This window comes from Mytilus edulis, chromosome 12 (assembly GCF_963676685.1).
Source record: "Mytilus edulis chromosome 12, xbMytEdul2.2, whole genome shotgun sequence".
In the NCBI taxonomy this organism is placed as follows: Eukaryota; Metazoa; Mollusca; class Bivalvia; order Mytilida; family Mytilidae; genus Mytilus; species Mytilus edulis.
This window is the reverse complement of record NC_092355.1, coordinates 19,715,390-19,734,063: the sequence shown is the minus strand read 5'-3', so window position 1 is coordinate 19,734,063 and position 18,674 is coordinate 19,715,390. Positions and strand designations below refer to the sequence as shown.

Below are 18,674 nucleotides of genomic sequence, written 5' to 3'. Positions count from 1 at the left end.
TCAACTTTTCCGCGGTCCTTATACATCTTTGGCTTTCAAATACTCGGTTTTGAGCGTACCTGATGAAGGAAATTCCAGGAAAGCGCTCGATCAGATGCATAAAATTGATAAACTGTTGGTTGTTTTCATCTGCACTGAGTCCCTTTATCAAATTGGTCCACATTGAGTTCTAAAGGGTCCAAAATTGAATTTTATTTGATTTCATCAAAAAATGAATTCTTGGGGTTCTTTGATATGCTGAATCTTACCATGTATTTATATTTTGGATATGAGACCATAATAGGTAAATGTCCAATTTACTTTTTTTAAGTTCTTAGACCGCACTTATTTTGTGTCAGAAACCTATTCGGTGTCAACTATTTAATCACAATCCAAATTTAGAGCTGTGTCAAGCTTGAATGTTGTGTCCATACTTGCCCCAACTGTTCAGGTTTCGAGCTGCGCCCTGCGGACCATCTTGTTTATGTTATGTTTTGTTTGTCTTTTCATCGTCTACCGAATACAAATTTAAATCCAATCAAAGGATCCGTTTCCTATATTATAAATATTTAGTTGTAATTCTCGTGTTTTGCAATGACGTTGTCAGCTCTCTTCAAATCATGAGTTTTTGCTTGGAATCTTCTACTTTTTTATGGGACGTATAATTCTAACGTTAAGCTAGTTCCAGAGGGGTTGGACGCTTCTCTAAAATACTGATTGCATTACTTTAATTTGCAATGACTACATTTGAACATGTTATATGTGATGCTAGGTGGAAATATAGTATCGTATTCATGACAATAACAGACATGGTATGAACTTTGTTGCGTTATGTTTTTTTCTTTTTTTTCTTGAAAAAATGCATGTATCTTCCAATACCAATACAAAGAATGAAACAAAGAAAACAAGCTGTATAATTCATGGCTTGGTTAATGTCCATAATAATGTTTGGTATGCAAGACAAAACATTTTTGTTGACGTCTTTATGAATTTATTTCAATTTGTTTGAATATTTTAGCCAGTTGTGTTGTGTGGCTTTGATGTATATATACAAAGTTTTGGTTGCTGTGTCCAAATTATCGTCATATTAACCTTAGTATGTCCTTTTTGCTTGTTCACCCAATTTTGTTAGTGCAACGAAACTAAACAACTGTCATACAAGTGAGAGGTTTTCTAGCTATAAAACCTAGTTTTACCCAACATTTCCTTCGGTAAATGCATGCCTGTATACCTAGACAGGAATATGACAGATGTTATAACTCGTTCTTTTGGTTGGTAACGTTTGAATTTGACAATTTTTATGAACTTCCCATGCTTGAATTTACACGGACGTTCGGTGATTTGTTATACATATATATTTTATTCACATTGCGATTTCAAACTATCATTTTTACATGTACCAAGAAGTAGTGCCAAACGCTGCCTTTATCATATTACACAAATGAAAAATTAATCACCTAAAGATGCTCCTATATACCAATACTTAAACACATTTTACTCTTTTGTCCGCTTCATTTTTTTGTTGTTGTTTTTTTTCTCTCTCTCACTTTTAATGATTTTTATCGGATATTTTTTTTTATAAAAGAGTGAAAAAGTAAAAACAATGGGATTTTGTTTACATTTTTGCTTATATTTTTAATGATATAAGTATATATTTTTATAACATGATTTTTTAAACCAGAATCAACGACAAGTAGAATAATTGTATCTTTTTCAGATACATGTAAAAAAGTTAATATGCAGTGTGAAGCTACTTTAATGTACAAAACGTGAATGTCCTTGTCTTTGTATGATATATATATATAAATAAATAATTCACTCCTTTATGAAAACATTTCAAATATATTGTTTCTCCTTCAAACTAGTATACATATATTCTTGGTATGAAATCTTTCCGTCTTTATTAACGTCCATATTATCTACTTTGGTGAGTATTTCTTTGTCAATGTCTACACCCATCTTACGAATTTCCTCTACAACGTCCTTTTTTGGCGCGAAACCGTCGTTACTATGGTCAAACTTCAAGAACAGTGCTCGTAGTCTGTTGGTCCTTAAAAATGAAATAAAGAAATACATCAAGAATTAGGCAAAACAATATATAATTAAAGTTTTTGCAAGCCATCAAGTTAAGGTCAATCTAATAGCTAAAAAAAACAAGTTTGCCAAGAAAGCCTTAATCTTTCTTTTAATAAATATTAAGTCATGCACCTAGCAAAATCTCCTGATAAAAGGATGTATCTAAAACATTAACACATATTCAGTTCCATCTTAAATCACATATGTTTTTATATAAAAGGGCCTGAATGGGGTTAGCAGGGCAGGTTAGGATGAGAGTTGAGCGCTCACAGACATGTTTAACCAGTCAGTAGCCTGTAATTCATTGGTTATCGATTCGTTGGGTCTATCTTTTTTTTTTTGTATTTATATAAATATATAAACGGTGCAATTTTGGGGGAATGTTTACTATTTTCTGATAATTTAGTTATGTATAGAAAGCAATAGACAGTAAACTTTCCCTCAAAATTGTACCGATTAAAATCTTGAATGTATTTAATTGAGTTGTTCTTGCTTGACCGAGTACCAGGATGTCGAACCTCAGAGATGGTAACTTGATGAAAAAATATAAATTCCGCAGTCAAAATCGAAAATATGAAAATCTCATATAGTATACAATAAATTGTTAAACTTTGTGTTTTTGAACCTCACCAGTGACAAACTTCCTCAACTTAGAAGATCAAATATTTTACCTTGAAAAATGATGGGTCGATAACGTGTGTCATTCGATTCATACAAAAAAAAATCCGGTTTTCTATCTTTTTGTTTGTACTTACATGTATGGTGCATGGCTGACATTTTTTGTGTCACATATTCAATAAATATCATAAATAAACTACCTCCTTTAGATCCCAAGTGAAATATGTGTCCATCTTATGTCTTACATACATTTTTGTATACGTGTGGTGAGACTGATATAATAAGAATTATTGTTAAATTTAGTAGCGACATGTACATTTCTAGAAATGCTTTATTAAGTACTAAATAACTTTGTGCTACCACCGCCTCATATATACAATGTTTATGAATTTGGTATGATATATATGTTTATATATATATATATGTTTGTGTATAACCAATGGGTATAGTCTTGGGTATCAATCCTGTAATTTTAGATTTCTTCAATAAAAATTACTTACTTACTTTGTCTATCCTTTATAAATATATATGATACAAACTATTTTCATCGAAAAGGAAATAAATTAGTATGCTTGCTATAGAATGGCAAATGCATGATACATTTGTATCAAAAATATTTCCTTACACCCCAATTATTTCCTTCTTAAATATCTAGAAAAAAAATAACAATTATCAGCAGATAACATAACAACTACTACTCGATAGGGGATACATCATGTACATGTGGCAAACATTTCAAGAATTATTTGTTTTAACACCAACTGCTATAATAATCTATTAACCTCAATTGCAGAGATTGAATAGATCATATATTCACTATTAAATTATTCGACAATAGATTAAGTCCAGATATACTATATATAAAAAAGAAGATGTGGTATGATTGCCAATGAGACAACTATCCACAAACGACAAAACTGACACAGACATCAACAACTATAGGTCACCGTACGGCCTTCAACAATGAGCAAAGCCCATACCGCATAGTCAGCTATAATAGGCCCCGATAAGACAATGTAAAACAATTCAAACGAGAAAACTAACGGCCTTATTTATGTAAAAAAAATAACGAAAAACGAATATGTAACACATAAACAAACGACAACCACTGAATTACAGGCTCCTGACTTGGGACAGGCACATACATAAATAATGTGGCGGGGTTAAACATGTTAGCGGGATCCCAACCCTCCCCCTAACCTGGGACAGTACATAAGAACGAACTATAAAAATCAGTTGAAAAGGGCTTAACTCATCAGATGGACAAAAATATATAACCTCTTTCCAACAACATAGATTGTTTCTATTGTTTGTGTGTAGCTCTCTTCTATAAAAAAAAAAACAGGTCTAAGCCAACATTTTCGAAAAAAGGAAATGCCTGTACCAAGATAGGGATATGACGATTGATTCCTATTCGTGTAATTTGTTTGAGCTTTTGATTTTTCCATTTTGATAACGGACTTTTCCTTAGAGTTCTGTGCGTCGTTTTTTTCTCTAATAAATTTAACTCTTACCTATTTTTAACATCCGGAAACTTGCTCATTGTTTTACAGTATTCTTCAACTGTTATGCCTTCTTTTAAGTCAACGTTTCCTTTTTCAAATATTGTCTAAAATAAAATAAAGAATCATTAAAACTCAAAACCCATGGTGTAGCCATGGTGCAGTGGTTATAGCGCATCGGACTACAAACACAAGGATCCTGGTTCGGTCCCCGTTCTGGGAAGACAATATCCGGGACTGAATTCTCTGAATGTTCGGCTCTCCCTCGACACCATTTGTGAATACTCCCTTGGCACCATTTGCGAATATGGTCTTGCGAAACGACGATAGTCCGTCGGAATTGGACGATAAGTAGCTGACCCGTGTTAAGAAAGAGCAATATATCTTGCACGTAAAAGACCCCCTCGTAGATTTCGAAAAAAAGCAGGCTAATACCACAACAAGGCAGCACTCGCACCAGTCAAGAGGAAAGCGATCAATATAAGTTGTATTAACTTGTTTCTCAATCCACTATAAATAATTATGTTTAAACTAAAATCCAGTGGGCTCCGAAAATCTAACACAAAAGTTGGCCAACATTGAGGAAAATGCTGGACCTTGACTTCGTTCGGATACATCGATACTAGCTGCTTTGTTGAACTATAGAACCAAACACAGATGTAATGCATAACTCGACGAACAAACTGATTGTAACAGATTAAAACAGCTTGGTTTTTGAAGCGTTTACTGGAATAGTATATTGTCACATTGCGTGTTACATGATAAATGCATCATTTTTTTCTTCATCATTCAAAATTGATTTTAGGGAATAAAATATCGTTATTTGTATGGTTTCGGTTACGCAACAGAATACCAACTGAGTTGCAGGAACCAATATCTAACGACCAATGAATTTCACAAACGTTTTTTTTTTTCATTTTTTTTTCCAACGTTAAAATCATGCAACGTACTCCGCAATAACTGGAAACCACTAATGAGGGTGTGGATTGGGGTCTGCAGAATAAAAAATGATGGGCATAAAATATAAAGAATAGCAAACAAAGTTTTAAAACAAGAATAGATAATAATTGGCATTACATATAAAGAAAAGAGAACACAATTTTACAATAAGAATAGAGAATAATGGGCAGAAAGTATTAAAAACGGAGTAAAATGGCCTGAAAAAATAAATCTTAAAGCAATAAAGGAACCCCCTCACCCCGTCCTGACCCTCACTAATATGAGACGTCCTACCTCTGGTTTCATTTCTCCGTCATAGCCTAGGAAGGTCAATAATTTCTCAAACTGAAGAAGTGACAACGTTCCATGCTTTGCTGTATCCATGGCAGCAAATTCTCCCTTAAGATATCGTATAAATCCATCTTCAGAAGCAGACACATCATTTAATTTTGCACTGAAAATTAAAAGAAAAACCTCTTATTTTATAAAAATCCCACAATGGAAATCCAAAATCCATTCCTGTCATGATGAATAAGGCAAATCTGAGGCCGGTTTAATTGGGGATATTCATTAGAATTCATACAATGGGGGGGGGGGGGGGGGTCCAAGACTACTGGGGTAAGCTGCTCACACGTGTCTGCCTGATTTGTCATGTTTATTAAGTTATTTTAATTGACGCATCATTTTTTTATATGCCATGAAGTGTAGAACTAACTTTATTTGTGTCTTTTTTTCAGCAATAAAGAACTAAATGTGCTTAAGAAGGGATAAAGTTACGATAGGTTGTCAGGTCATTAAAGATGGCATATTTTGGCTTTAATATTGATTCACTTTAGGGTCCTTGCATCGGAAATAAACACATTTATTCTAAAACCAGTTGTTTCCATGATACGGGTAATGTATTTATTTCATGATGGTATTATACTAAATTCCTAACGGGAGGGATTGTACAAGATACTTATATGATGAAGACATAATCTTTCAATCAGTTTATTTGGGGTCTGGAGCAGGCATTTCAGTAACTGCTAGTAGTCATTTGTTAATTTATGTATCATTGTCATTTTGTTTATTTTCTTTTGTTACCTATTCTGACATCGGACTCTAACTTCTTTTTAATTGACTTTTACTGTGCATGTTGTTGTGTGTTTGTTTTTTTCTACATTGGCCATTTATAGCTAGAGCCTGGTATAAAGGGGGGATATCAAAATCATGTTTAACCCCGCCTGTCCCAAGTCACGAGCCTCTATGGCCTTTGTTAGTCTTGTATGATTTATAATTTTAGTTTCTTGTGTATATTTCGGAGTTTAGTATGACGACCATTATCACTGAACTAGTATATATTTTTGTTTCGGGGCCACCTGAAGCACGACTCCGGGTGCGGGAGTTTCTCGCTGCATTGAAGACCCATTGGTGGCCTGCGGCTGTTGTCTGCTCTTTGGTCGGGATGTTGTCTTTTTGACATATTCCCCATTTCCATTTTCAATTTTATTCGTTAGTGTTCCTCGTTTCTAGTTTTTTCGTTTTTTTAAATTGATAAGACCGTTGGTTTTCCTGTTTACACCAGTCATTTTGGGGGCCTTTATAGCTTGCTATACTGTGTAAGCCAAAGCTCCGTGTTGAAGACCGTTCTTTGACCTGTACTTATTAACTTTTTAAACATTGTAACTTGGATGGAGAGTTGTCTCGCAGGCAATTATTACACATCTTCTTATTTATATTTTGCAAACTTCAACAGATTCATGATATGGTCAAAGATACAGCAGACAATCCCGGTTATACAATCGGCAATCCTCGTTACTTTCCTTGAAGGTATGGAATCGGCCGAGTTGTAACGAATGACCGGTTATCAAGACCCGAAACGAAATCCGAGGAGGATAATAATAACGAGGAGCAGTTACAAACAATCTACAAATGGTGGTTATCAAAATAATTCACACGGAGAATAATCACACGTACTAACGCATTCAGTACAGATTGTGCCGCGATAAACTATTTGCCACTGGACATTAAGGTGGTACATAACACTAAAGAGAAATAACTCTGTAAAATCAGCTGAACGTTTTAGTTACGTTCTATTGTTCAGGAAATATTATGCTTCTCAATGATCAAAATTGTTGTAAGTCAAACTGCATGCAACATGTGCAATTTGTCCAACCAAAATTTTCTAATAAAGTGTGGTTTAAGTTTTCTGATTTTTTTTTATATTTTCGTTATAGGTTCAGGGTCACTATTCAGTCAAAATTTTATGAAAATTAAACGAGCCAAATTAATTTTTGTGAAGGTGTTTGGTACTACATTATTTAAGTAATCGGTAATTAATTAGATTATCAGAAGAACAATAGAAGCAAAGAAAATCTCATTAGACAAGCACAAAAAGCATTATGAGTATACAGCTTGTATAGAAATATAAGAAACAAAGTCATTCCATTAGACATATAGCTCAAACTTGTTGATGACATGGTAAAGCCTATTCTATTGGTTAATATTAGAGAAAAATGTATTCTGAGTTATTAAAAGAAATATCCAAGCAAACAGAAGTGAGCAGTCATGTAATCTTATTTCAATGTTACATTATATAGACAGGTGGTATCGTTTATAAATACCTAAATAACTGATTATGATATACATGTATAATGGTTTGTAAAAGTATATATTTTTATTGTATTATTATGTTACCTATTGTATATTTACCTCGTGTTATGGCTTTGTAATAAATAGACAAAAACATATATCCATGCAGTATCTAATCATATTCAATATTTACAGATATTTTGATAATTATTGATAATTTTTAAAACAGTGATTATGCCATCCTCTTTTTTTTTCGTGGAAATTTTCCTCGTCATTAGAAATGAAACATTCACCATAAATAAATAGTGTCAACATTGGGATTGTGAGCCAGCATTTTTCAATAGTGATAAAAGTGACGTTAAACACCAAAAAAAAAATCAATCAACCCAGGGTCAATTACTCTTTAAAGAAATGGATGTGAATTTCAGCCAATGAAAAACAACAGAAAAGACAAGAAAGATAATCCAGTTATAATATAAATAAAATCTGGGTTTCACGAGATGTCTACGGAAGCAGTTGTTGTAATGTTTGTTATGAACTACCATGTATTGTAACTTCCTCACAGTGACGTCATACCATACAATTATTTTCATTTTATGGATATTGCACGAATATGTATATATATGCATTCAGGCACCAGTCTTGTAAATCAATTGCAAAATCATATACGTTTATCTAACTTTTAGAGAAAAAAAACTATCTGTTTCGAATTCAATCCATTTTGACAAGCATTCTTTTTCTTATATGATGACATCGATTCCTATTTCAACCCCGTTTTGTCTGATCCAGTTAATTTAAATCAGAATAACTTTAGTCATCTTCTTTATGCAGATGATTTAATCTTAATTTCAGAAACACCTAATGGCTTGCAGCACTGTGTGGATGCCTTACAATCTTTTTGTATTGATTGGGGCCTAAATGTGAACACCAAGAAAACCCAAACTATGATTTTATCAAATAGTAAAAATAGATCTTTATTAGATAAACATTATTTTTATTTTGGTCCCCAACCATTAGAATCTGCTAAAGAATATAAATACTTAGGTATAGTCTTCAACAATAGAGGTAAACTTAATATAGCAGCTGAAAATCTTGCTGATAAAGCACGTAAGGCATATTTCGCCTTGGAAATCAAAATTACCATATTCTAATTGTATTGCAGTGGAAAAATGGGTAAGACTTTTCAACTCATTAATTTCACCAATTATGACTTATGGATCTGAAATTTGGATCTCAGATTTTAATATAAATCTTGACACTGCTGATAAACTGCCATTTGAAAAGGTTCAGAATATGATTATGAAAAATATTCTTGGTGTTCATGGTAAGGCTTCCAATTTAGCTTTACGTACAGAACTTGAGCTATATCCAGTGTGTTTTATATCATATAAACTAATGTTTAAATACTATGCTAGATTAACTGACATTGAAGTTGGAAACAACCCAAAATTTGATTTATTAAAATCTGCATTCATTGAAGATAAAAAATTGTATACACAAAAGAGCTCTTGCTGGGTACAATCATTACATAAACTAAAAAAGTTAATCAACTTTGATTCACTTCAAATATCACATAATGTGTTTGAGGACTCACTAAAAAACTTTTATAAATGCAAGATTTTGGGTCAACTTGAGCATATCAAATCTAATAACACAGGTAAACTAAGATTTTATAGTAAAATGTGCTCATCTTTTGACTTAAAAGCTTACTTAAGATTTGATATTAAGAAATATGATAGATCACTGCTTACAAAAATTAGAATAAGTGCACATTCACTTGCAATTGAAACTGGGAGATATAGCAAACCAAAAATTTTAGCAAGTGAAAGATACTGCAAACTTTGTAAAGATAAAGTGGAAGATGAAGTTCATTTTCTTTTATATTGTCCTCTATATAAAGACCTTCGAGAGAAGTTTGATATTTTCAATAACCTTAATAATGATGATGATATTAAATCAACGATTTATTTACTTAACCCAGTAAATCTGGTTGATACCAGACAAATATGTAATTATTTAAGTCAAGCTTTTGAACTTCGTAATAAAAATCTAATGTCAGTTGGTCTACCATAAGTATAATACTGTGTAATACTGTGATATTATATATATAATTAGTACTTGAAATGTTTCTTTATGTTGTATTTGCATAAATTGTCATGTTTAATGTGTTTGTATCTTGGAATACGCATTGTATCATATGTGCTTTGTCCAATAAAACATTTGAATTTGAATATATTTGCAGTACTCAATAATCAGGATCGATATACTTGTCGTGTCTGGCTAAAAAGTTTTATCTGTAAATACAGATGAGGATCTTGATTCTCAAAAGGGGAAGCACCTACATGGCAGTATTAAGATTTGGGCTGTTAGATTGAAAATACTAGATGTAACACCTTGAGGAAGCACCTCCCTTAAAACTGCCTCTGAAGATTGAACTTAACTTGTATTTTATCACTTGGATTGCCTATATTCAGTTTGAAAACAATATTTGGTCAACCGAAAACGACGAGGGTCAATTCACTCCATCCATACACACATTTTAATCAAATTGTGACTATCATTTTTTTTCTAATCAAATTATAACTTTTAAATTCCTACCTTAGTCTATGTACATCCATTTTAGATTGTATCACTTTTAAAAATACTTGGTATAATATCTGGTTTCGAGAAATATGGGACGTATTTACGAGGGTATAAATGAGAGTCTCGTATCACATTTTACTATTTTTTTTTCATTTAGACACCCTTTTCTATATCATTACGCCATTTTCTCTTATTTATCTTCAACCCTAATCATTCTTTAAATAAATGATTAGATTTCAAAGTCATTGTTATTATATAATTCATGTATTTTTCAACTAACTTTTATTCTTTATCTTTTAAGGTCATTATACTCTATTTACTATTCTTAGTTTAGTTGAAACTGATTTTATTTCCTAGAATAGAAGTAAAAGAGAAGGACACAAGTTATAACACAATTAGAGACTCACCCGGTTTTACAAGGATCTAAACGAGCGTCTCAAATTTCAAATTTTTTTTTTTTTATCTACCTTTTTCTATTTTTTACGCACCATTTAATTTTTTTAATACTTATCATTTATATATGTTGATTTCTCAAGGTCATTATAATATTCTTAAGGTAAATACTTTGAGCATCGATATTTCTATTTATAAAACATCATTCTTTTCTTCTATTTGTTTATTCAGTAATAGTATATTCATTGGCTTTATTCTTGTCTCCCGGTGTCTACTGATATAGATATTAGGAAGAAATTTAAAAAAAAGAATTACGAAAAAATTGTAAAAATGTATGAACTATAAAATAAAAAAAACAATATACAAAGAGCACAGTACAATAGTATATAATTATTGAGGTCATCTTTTATCCATCATTGCGTCTTAAGAAATGTATAAAATAATCTTGATCACAAAACGTATTATAAGTAATTTGAGAAGAAGAGGAAATATTAAAAAAATATGTCACTGTACTATTATGGGCTCACTACGGTGTAACTTTCAGTGGTGAATATTTCAGGCATGTAGTCTTCGCGAAAGCAAATTAACAGTTATAATAAAAAAAAATATAAGTTCTCCTAGATGGTCGAAAGAGATGATGGACGGAAAATTGGGCGGCTGGTTCCTGCTCTTTGTTGGGGTTGTATTTGACATTGTGTTGTCTTTGACATAATCCACTCCTCCTCCTTTAATACTAGTGAAAACATAATATCCAATCTCTTTTTCATATGAATATAAGGGGAGATAACTTTTTTTTATGAAGGAATGTTAAAAAAAGAATTGTTGCAAGGAGAACATGACCAGTGACATAATTTTCTATTTTGATTTTATTAAAACATATATAATATGGAACCTATTTTCTAACATTCTATTTCAAAATTCTATTTGACATTTCTTTCCTTTAACAAAATTGTTATTATTTCATTGATGGAAAATAGCACGGGGATCGATGGGTCTATATGTTTTATTAGGGACGACATCAAAAGTTCAATGAAGGATAAAAAACTTAATTCACATACTTTTTTCACTGACCCCCACCCCCCTCTTAACTTAATTTTGGAAAAATTGATTGACCCATATAGATATATGTAAAAATCAATGTCGGATAACCACATCTTGCAGCAGTTCAACCCCCCACCCCCACACTATTTGAATTAAGTTTTTTTCATCTTACATTGATCTTTTGATGTCGTCCCTTAGATTTTAGAGAGAGAAAACATTGTAAAATCTACATTTTGGTAAAGTATACGAAAAGTCTATCTGAGGAAATATTTAGTGATAATTCAACTGTAAAAATGTCTCATTCGACGTTTTAAAATGTCAGTTCAGCCCTCAGTTCAGCCTTACTTTCCGAAAAGAAAATGGTTGGTGCTTGATTGATAATTTCCGTAGTATACAACATATTTTTAAAGTGTTTCGAATAGATATAATGATGAACAACGTTCCATAGATCACAATGTTGAGACATTAAGTACTTTGTCACATTTCCATACACTTCATATTAATTGACTATATCAAACCTAGAACGGAAATTGTTGAAGAGGGCATACACAGATTTTTGGATAGAATGAATGACTTTTGACACCACATTTGTTGTTTTGTTTTGAAGGAATGTGTAAAATAAAATTAACGATATAGATATAATTTAACTATTGACTCTCTTTAAGGGTATTTCATATACAAGCCATTATATATTTTTTTAAAGCTTTACTAGCAGCATCGAGGTACAAATTAAATATTTGTCATGCACTTGGTATAAGGTTAACCATCTACAGCAAAGTACGATGAAGGATTGAAGTCATATGAGCTAATAACTGGTAATTTGAATTGCATTTAAAATCATATATAGATATCGTTACAATATGTACATTTTCTGTCTGTCAATTATGTAATTTTATATTGATACTGATGAAATTTAATGTTAAATATAATAATGAATTCAAATTATTTATTGATATTTTTTATCTTTCTTTTGACTAAATTTTCTTGTTTTTCTACTTCAATCGCGTGTTTTTCATTCCAACCAAGTCAATATACATTCATATATGAATCATAAAGTTTTTATATATAAAAAACAGTGATTTTTTTTTTGCAGCTTAACTTTATGAATGAAGGTATGAATCGGGTTTACAGAATCGAGAAAACGAGTTTATACCACAGAAGCATTTGGCCTACAAAAAAGACCAATGAAAAGAGATCAATAAGGTGCTAAGATATAGGGAAGAGTGAAATGGCTTAAATTTAAAAATAAAATCTACATTTCAAGGACCATTCATCCAGACCCTTCTACATTTTTAGAAGAACGAAAAGAGCATATAATTATCAGTCACAAAGTAAGGACTTGGCGATAGACACCACTGTACTATTTGCCGCGGGCAACCAGCAGTTATCCTGAAAACAATCAACTTCCATAATAAAATGGGGAAATTCATATTTTTCTTAATCACCTTAGGGCATGCTCCATCCGTCACCTCCTAGACCTAACAATGAAACAATGTAATATTTGCCACGGACATTGAACCTCCTAGACCTAACAATGAATCAATGTAATATTTGCCATGGACATTGCCTCGTAGACCTAACAATGAATCAATGTAATATTTGCCTCGGGCATTGCCTCGTAGACCTAACAATGAATCAATGTAATATTTGCCTCGGGCATTGCCTCGTAGACCTAACAATGAATCAATGTAATATTTGCCACGGACATTGAACCTCCTAGACCTAACAATGAATCAATGTAATATTTGCCATGGACATTGCCTCTTAGACCTAACAATGAATCAATGTAGTATTTGCCTCGGGCATTGCCTCGTAGACCTAACAATGAATCAATGTAATATTTGCCTCGGGCATTGCCTCGTAGACCTAACAATGAATCAATGTAATATTTGCCACGAACATTGAAGCTCGTAGCCCTAACAATGAATCAATGTAATATTTGCCACGGACATTGCCTCGTAGACCTAACAATGAATCAATGTAATATTTGCCATGGACATTGCCTCCTAGACCTAACAATGAATCAATGTAGTATTTGCCTCGGGCATTGCCTCGTAGACCTAACAATGAATCAATGTAATATTTGCCTCGGGCATTGCCTCGTAGACCTAACAATGAATCAATGTAATATTTGCCACGAACATTGAACCTCGTAGCCCTAACAATGAATCAATGTAATATTTGCCACGAACATTAAACAAGCAGCTGAACAATTAATCCATCGTCTTACACGAGAAAACGTATTATATATGTACATATTAATTGGTATTTTTAACATACCTGTGTCTCTGTCCCATATTTACATCCAAGTTACAAATAAATAAATATTCAATAAAGATATGTCACATTTCTGACGACTTTTTAATTAATGCTTGCAACACCTGACACACAATGTATAGCGTAGTATTGGTTCTATTTATATGGCTAGGTAAATTTCTGAGAAATTATTTATATATTTATAGAACTGAATTAAATTCATATCTATGCCCAAAATATGTATGTTTAGTAGTTGTCGTTTGTTAATGTGGTTCATAAGTGTTTCTCATTTCTCATTTTGTATATAGATAACAATGTTTGTTTTTCCGTTGAATGGTTTAACAGTAGTCAATTTGGGGATTTTTCATATCTTACTTGTCGGTTTGAGTCAAGGCTCCGTGTTGACCTGTAATGATTTTTCTTATACAAATTGTGACTTGGATGGAGGATTGTCTCATTGGCTCTCATACCACATCTTCTTTTAGATATAAGAAAATATATCTATCATGTAGTATAAAATATCACTATGATTACAAAAAAGAGGGGCGAAAGATACCAGAGGAAGAGTCAAATTCATAAATCGAAATAAACATGATAAACTGACAACGTTAACGCCATGCCTAAAAATGAAAAAGACAAACAGACAAATAATAGTATTGTTATGTTTTTACTTTTCTACATTGGCTAGAGGTATAGGGGAGGGTTGAGACCTCATAAACATGTTTAACCCAGCCGCATTGTTGAACCTGTACCAAATCAGGAGCCTCTGGCCTTTGTTAGTCTTGTATTATTTTTAATTTTAGTTTCTTGTGTACAATTTGGAGTTTAGTATGGCGTTCATTATCAGTCAGGAATCTACTTCGTCAAAATTATCTCCCCATTACGCCAGTTAATTTTCACAATCGTAGAAATGGAAGCCATTGTAGGGATGACGGGTGTCTTCCCGATTGTCCCACTTTTTGAAATTACAGGTAAAAAGGTAATGAACTTTTGTGGGACAATTGGGAATATGTTTGTGGGACAATTGGGAAGTTTAAATGTGGGACAATTGGGAACTGTTTTTATAATGATTAATTTGTTTTTATAGCGTGTTGCAGTAAATCAAAGGTTACTAATCAATGTAACTTGTAAAATATGAACAAAAATTAAATTTTTTAGTCTAAAATGCATATTTTTTTTTAATTTTTTTTTCCGCTTTGAACTAGAAGTCAGTACTGCGAGTACTCTCAGATCTGTACTTAGTGTCTTTGTTGTGGTGATGTCCCAAGCCATGAGCCTGTAAGTTAGTGGTTGTCGTCTGTTGCCGTGTAACATATTTGTTTTTCGTTCATTAATTTGTACATGAATTATGCCATTAGTTTTCTCGTTTTACATTAGTCATTTTGGGGCCTTTTGTAGCTATGTGGTATTGGATTTGCTCATTGTTGAAGGCCGTATCGTGACCTATAGTTGTTAATTTCAGTGTCATTTGGCCTCTTAGGGAGAGTTGTCTCATTGACAATCATACCACATCTTCTTATTTCTTATGGAAGTCTGGCGCTTCTTTATAATTGGTGAAGAGTCCTGTTGACTGCAAAAACAATGGGAAAATTTGAAAAACAACCTTTAATAGTGATTCTTGGAAAGGCTGATCTGGAAAAATTCTAGACAGCAGCAAATTTAGAGAAAATATGAGGGGGTACAAGAAATGATTGTACAAAAAGCATGTGCATCCCATATAAAAAAAAATTCTTGCAAATTTCGCAAATATGTATTTTTTCAATCCATGTGCATCCCATATAAAGAAAAATTCTTGCAAATTTCTCAAATATGTACTTTTTCAATCAATTATAACAAAGAAGTTGAAATAATAAGATTTGTGTTCTAAAAAAAGAGAAAATTCCAAAATTGACAAATTGACAGAATGGTCAATTTGACACAAAAAGCAATACAATTTTATAAAACTTTCTTATATTAACACCTACTTCTAGTTTTTTTTTAAGTTAGATCTATTCAGATTGGTCCACTCTATCTTTATTGAAAGTATGAAAAAAAAATGAAGTTTAATTGTGAAACTGTGATATTTTTTTTTAATGATAATAGCCCAAAAATCGATAACATTTGATGAAAACTGAGAAAATCGTCAGAATTGGGTACTTTCAAAAGGCTGTAGCAAAAATAAGTGCACCACCATATGTTTTTCGTCACCAATTATTTTTCTAGAGTCATATATAAACCCAAAAATCTCGTTCCGAAAAAAAGTTTAATTCAAGACCTTAAAAGATTTATTTCATAAATCAGAAATATCATATTTTTTTAATCAAAAAAACCGATAAATTTATCCGCATAGCACCATTACGATCCTTTTATGTCAGTTGTATTATAAAAGACAAATATATCTACTTGCTAATGGGCATCAGTTAATTATCTCTTCTGCATTGATTCAACTTAAAACTATGTCTAATCGTTTGTCAGGTGGAATTTTTAAAATTTCATAAACATTTAAAAAAAATCTAATTAAATATTTCGTGGAAGGGCAGACTAGATTTTTCTAGTGGTTGAAGACTATAAACCTTAGTTATAACACACACAAAAAATATTTTTTTTCTCGAAGATATGCATTTTCATCATCCAACTTGAAAGACTGTCGTCAAGTACTTTTAGTAAAAAAATAGCTATTCGAACACACCTACTCTGTTTTTATGATTCATTAGATAGGTATTTCACTTGACCCATATATTTCATCTTTTAGTACTGTGATTTTTTTATGTTATAAAGTCAATCTGTAGCTTTTATATATAAAACTATTAGAATCTGAAGCGAGATGATGTATCAATATTCTTGCTTTACACGTTTTCAAGACAAAATATTCAACTCAAACACACCCTTACATAAAAAGGTGCACTCGATTTTCTCTTTTCGATACAATTGTTACCCATTTTTCAGAATTTTTTCTTGAGTCACATAATGGAAGGGCAGAAACGAAAATTACTGAACTAATAGATTAATATGTTCTCCGTCCGTGGTATTTTTTTCAAAAAAATCAGAGGTTATGCATTTTCTACATCCAACTTGATAGATACCCATGTCGTTGACTTGATAACTTATTGGTCTGCTTAACTATGTAATAGATAAATTGATACCTTATGCAAATGGTGTTTTAAAATAGAACACATCGTAATTGAGAAGAAAATTGCAATTTTATTTGTTTCAATTAACTTTTAAATTTTTTGTTACTATAGTAAACATTACAGTAAGCATTTATCGCCTTCTCTAACAAAGAGCTTCGATTCTTTTGTTCTGTTGCAACCGGGTTTCCGCCTGTTATCACTGAACTAGTGTATATATTTGTTTAGGGGCCAGTCTTTGGGTGCGGGAATTTCTCGCTGCATTGAAGACCTGTTGGTGACCTTCTGCTGTTGTCTGTTTTTAATGTCGGGTTTTTGTCTCTTTGAAACATTCCCCATTTCCATTCTCAATTTTAAATAATAGTACACAAGAAAAAACATAGAAAAATAAAGACGGAGCAACACGAACCCGTACAAAACTTGGTGTGATCTCAGGTGCTCATGAAGGGTAAGCAGATCCTGCTCCACATGAGGCACTCGTCGTGTAGTTCATGTTTTTACAAATCCGGTAAATAGTCTAATTCGTTAGGTCACATTCATTAAAAGGGAAGGAGGTTGTAGTTACCATATCCGATATCATCTGTGAAGCAGTTATTTCATTACGGTCAACCAATTCGTACATTTATAAATACCGTAAGCCGATATTCTGGTAACAATTCGTTTGTCTCCTACGTGGTAAGCTAAGGGTTTTAGTAACTGATTTATAGTCTGTACAATCAAATGTGGACGTACTGGTAGTGCGTGTAATGGGTCAGAAAATAGCTCTATTTTTATTTTAAAGAGTAAGAAGAGATATTCAAATAAAGTCAATACACAAAACCCTGATCCTGTCTACTTTTTTCTAAAATGTTACATTTTCTCCAAAAGCGTCTCATTTTTGTATAATGTCCATTTAGGGAACGACCATTTAACTTCAAGGGGGTGGGGTTAGGGTTTTTCGTTTAAAAATAATTCCGATCCTTACACATATAATGAAAAAAATATTGTGGTCATGCAGAGATAAAAAAAAAAATTCTGAATCCAGATTTTCCCCATAATTATAGTTAAAGATTTTGAATAAAAAGTTTGATTCACAACTAAAAAAGATGGTCAAAAATTTTATGTATCAGAAAAAAAACCATACCCCCCTTTGAAATTAAATTGTTGCTCCCTTTAATGAAACAGGGGCCGGTAACAAGAAATTATATTAAGAGAGGTCGTAAGTATTGAATTGAGGGGAAGATAAGATCATTCTAAGATCATTAAAAGAGTGTAAATCAAAGCTCCCTCAGGTTGCTCGTGGATCGGTCTTATTTCCCCCTTAAGTTGCATCGTAATAGTTTTCAAGTTACGAGTTCTTAATAATTTTCTGACGTTTCCGTTTTTTGTTCCTCGCAAAGAAATTAGAATCACCTTAAATGAATCATCAAAACGTTTTCATGAACGATAAAATGCGCATAGCAATCCACTACCCATTTAATCTAAGGAAAACAATTCTGGTCAGACCATCATTATCCTCCCCCTTTGCCACAATGCTCTTTTGATAATTAAAAAAATGCACCGCTTCAAACATGAAATAAATTTAACTGCTTATAGACCCTTATTTTTTTAATAAAATATGCTTGTCTCA

The 18,674-nt window shown here is 32.2% G+C and overlaps 1 protein-coding gene across 3 annotated transcripts; it reads right to left on the bottom strand.

Annotated features, from left to right (window-relative positions):
* Positions 1-1,588: 1,588 nt before the first annotated feature.
* Positions 1,589-14,112, bottom strand: LOC139497927 (calmodulin-4-like). 3 transcript variants are annotated; one of them, XM_071286168.1, is made up of 5 exons: positions 10,284-10,454; positions 7,806-7,817; positions 5,409-5,568; positions 4,188-4,282; positions 1,589-2,029 (listed from the first exon to the last, which is right to left on the bottom strand). In XM_071286168.1, the coding sequence occupies exons 1-5, from the start codon at positions 10,301-10,303 to the stop codon at positions 1,816-1,818; spliced, it is 501 nt and encodes a 166-aa protein (XP_071142269.1). In that variant the 5' UTR covers positions 10,304-10,454; the 3' UTR covers positions 1,589-1,815. The 3 variants fall into 3 exon arrangements, with proteins under 3 accessions (XP_071142269.1, XP_071142272.1, XP_071142270.1); XM_071286171.1 differs by lacking the exons at positions 7,806-7,817; positions 10,284-10,454 and adding an exon at positions 13,983-14,112; XM_071286169.1 differs by lacking the exon at positions 7,806-7,817 and having other exon boundaries at positions 10,284-10,453.
* Positions 14,113-18,674: the final 4,562 nt, after the last annotated feature.

Coding starts and splice junctions, on each gene's coding strand:
- LOC139497927 (XM_071286168.1), bottom strand. CDS start 10,303: ATGGATGTACATAGACTAAG. Junction 4,283..5,408: donor ACGGAGAAATGAAACCAGAG/GTAGGACGTCTC, acceptor ATTTTATTTTAG/ACAATATTTGAAAAAGGAAA. Junction 2,030..4,187: donor TTTCCGGATGTTAAAAATAG/GTAAGAGTTAAA, acceptor TTCATTTTTAAG/GACCAACAGACTACGAGCAC.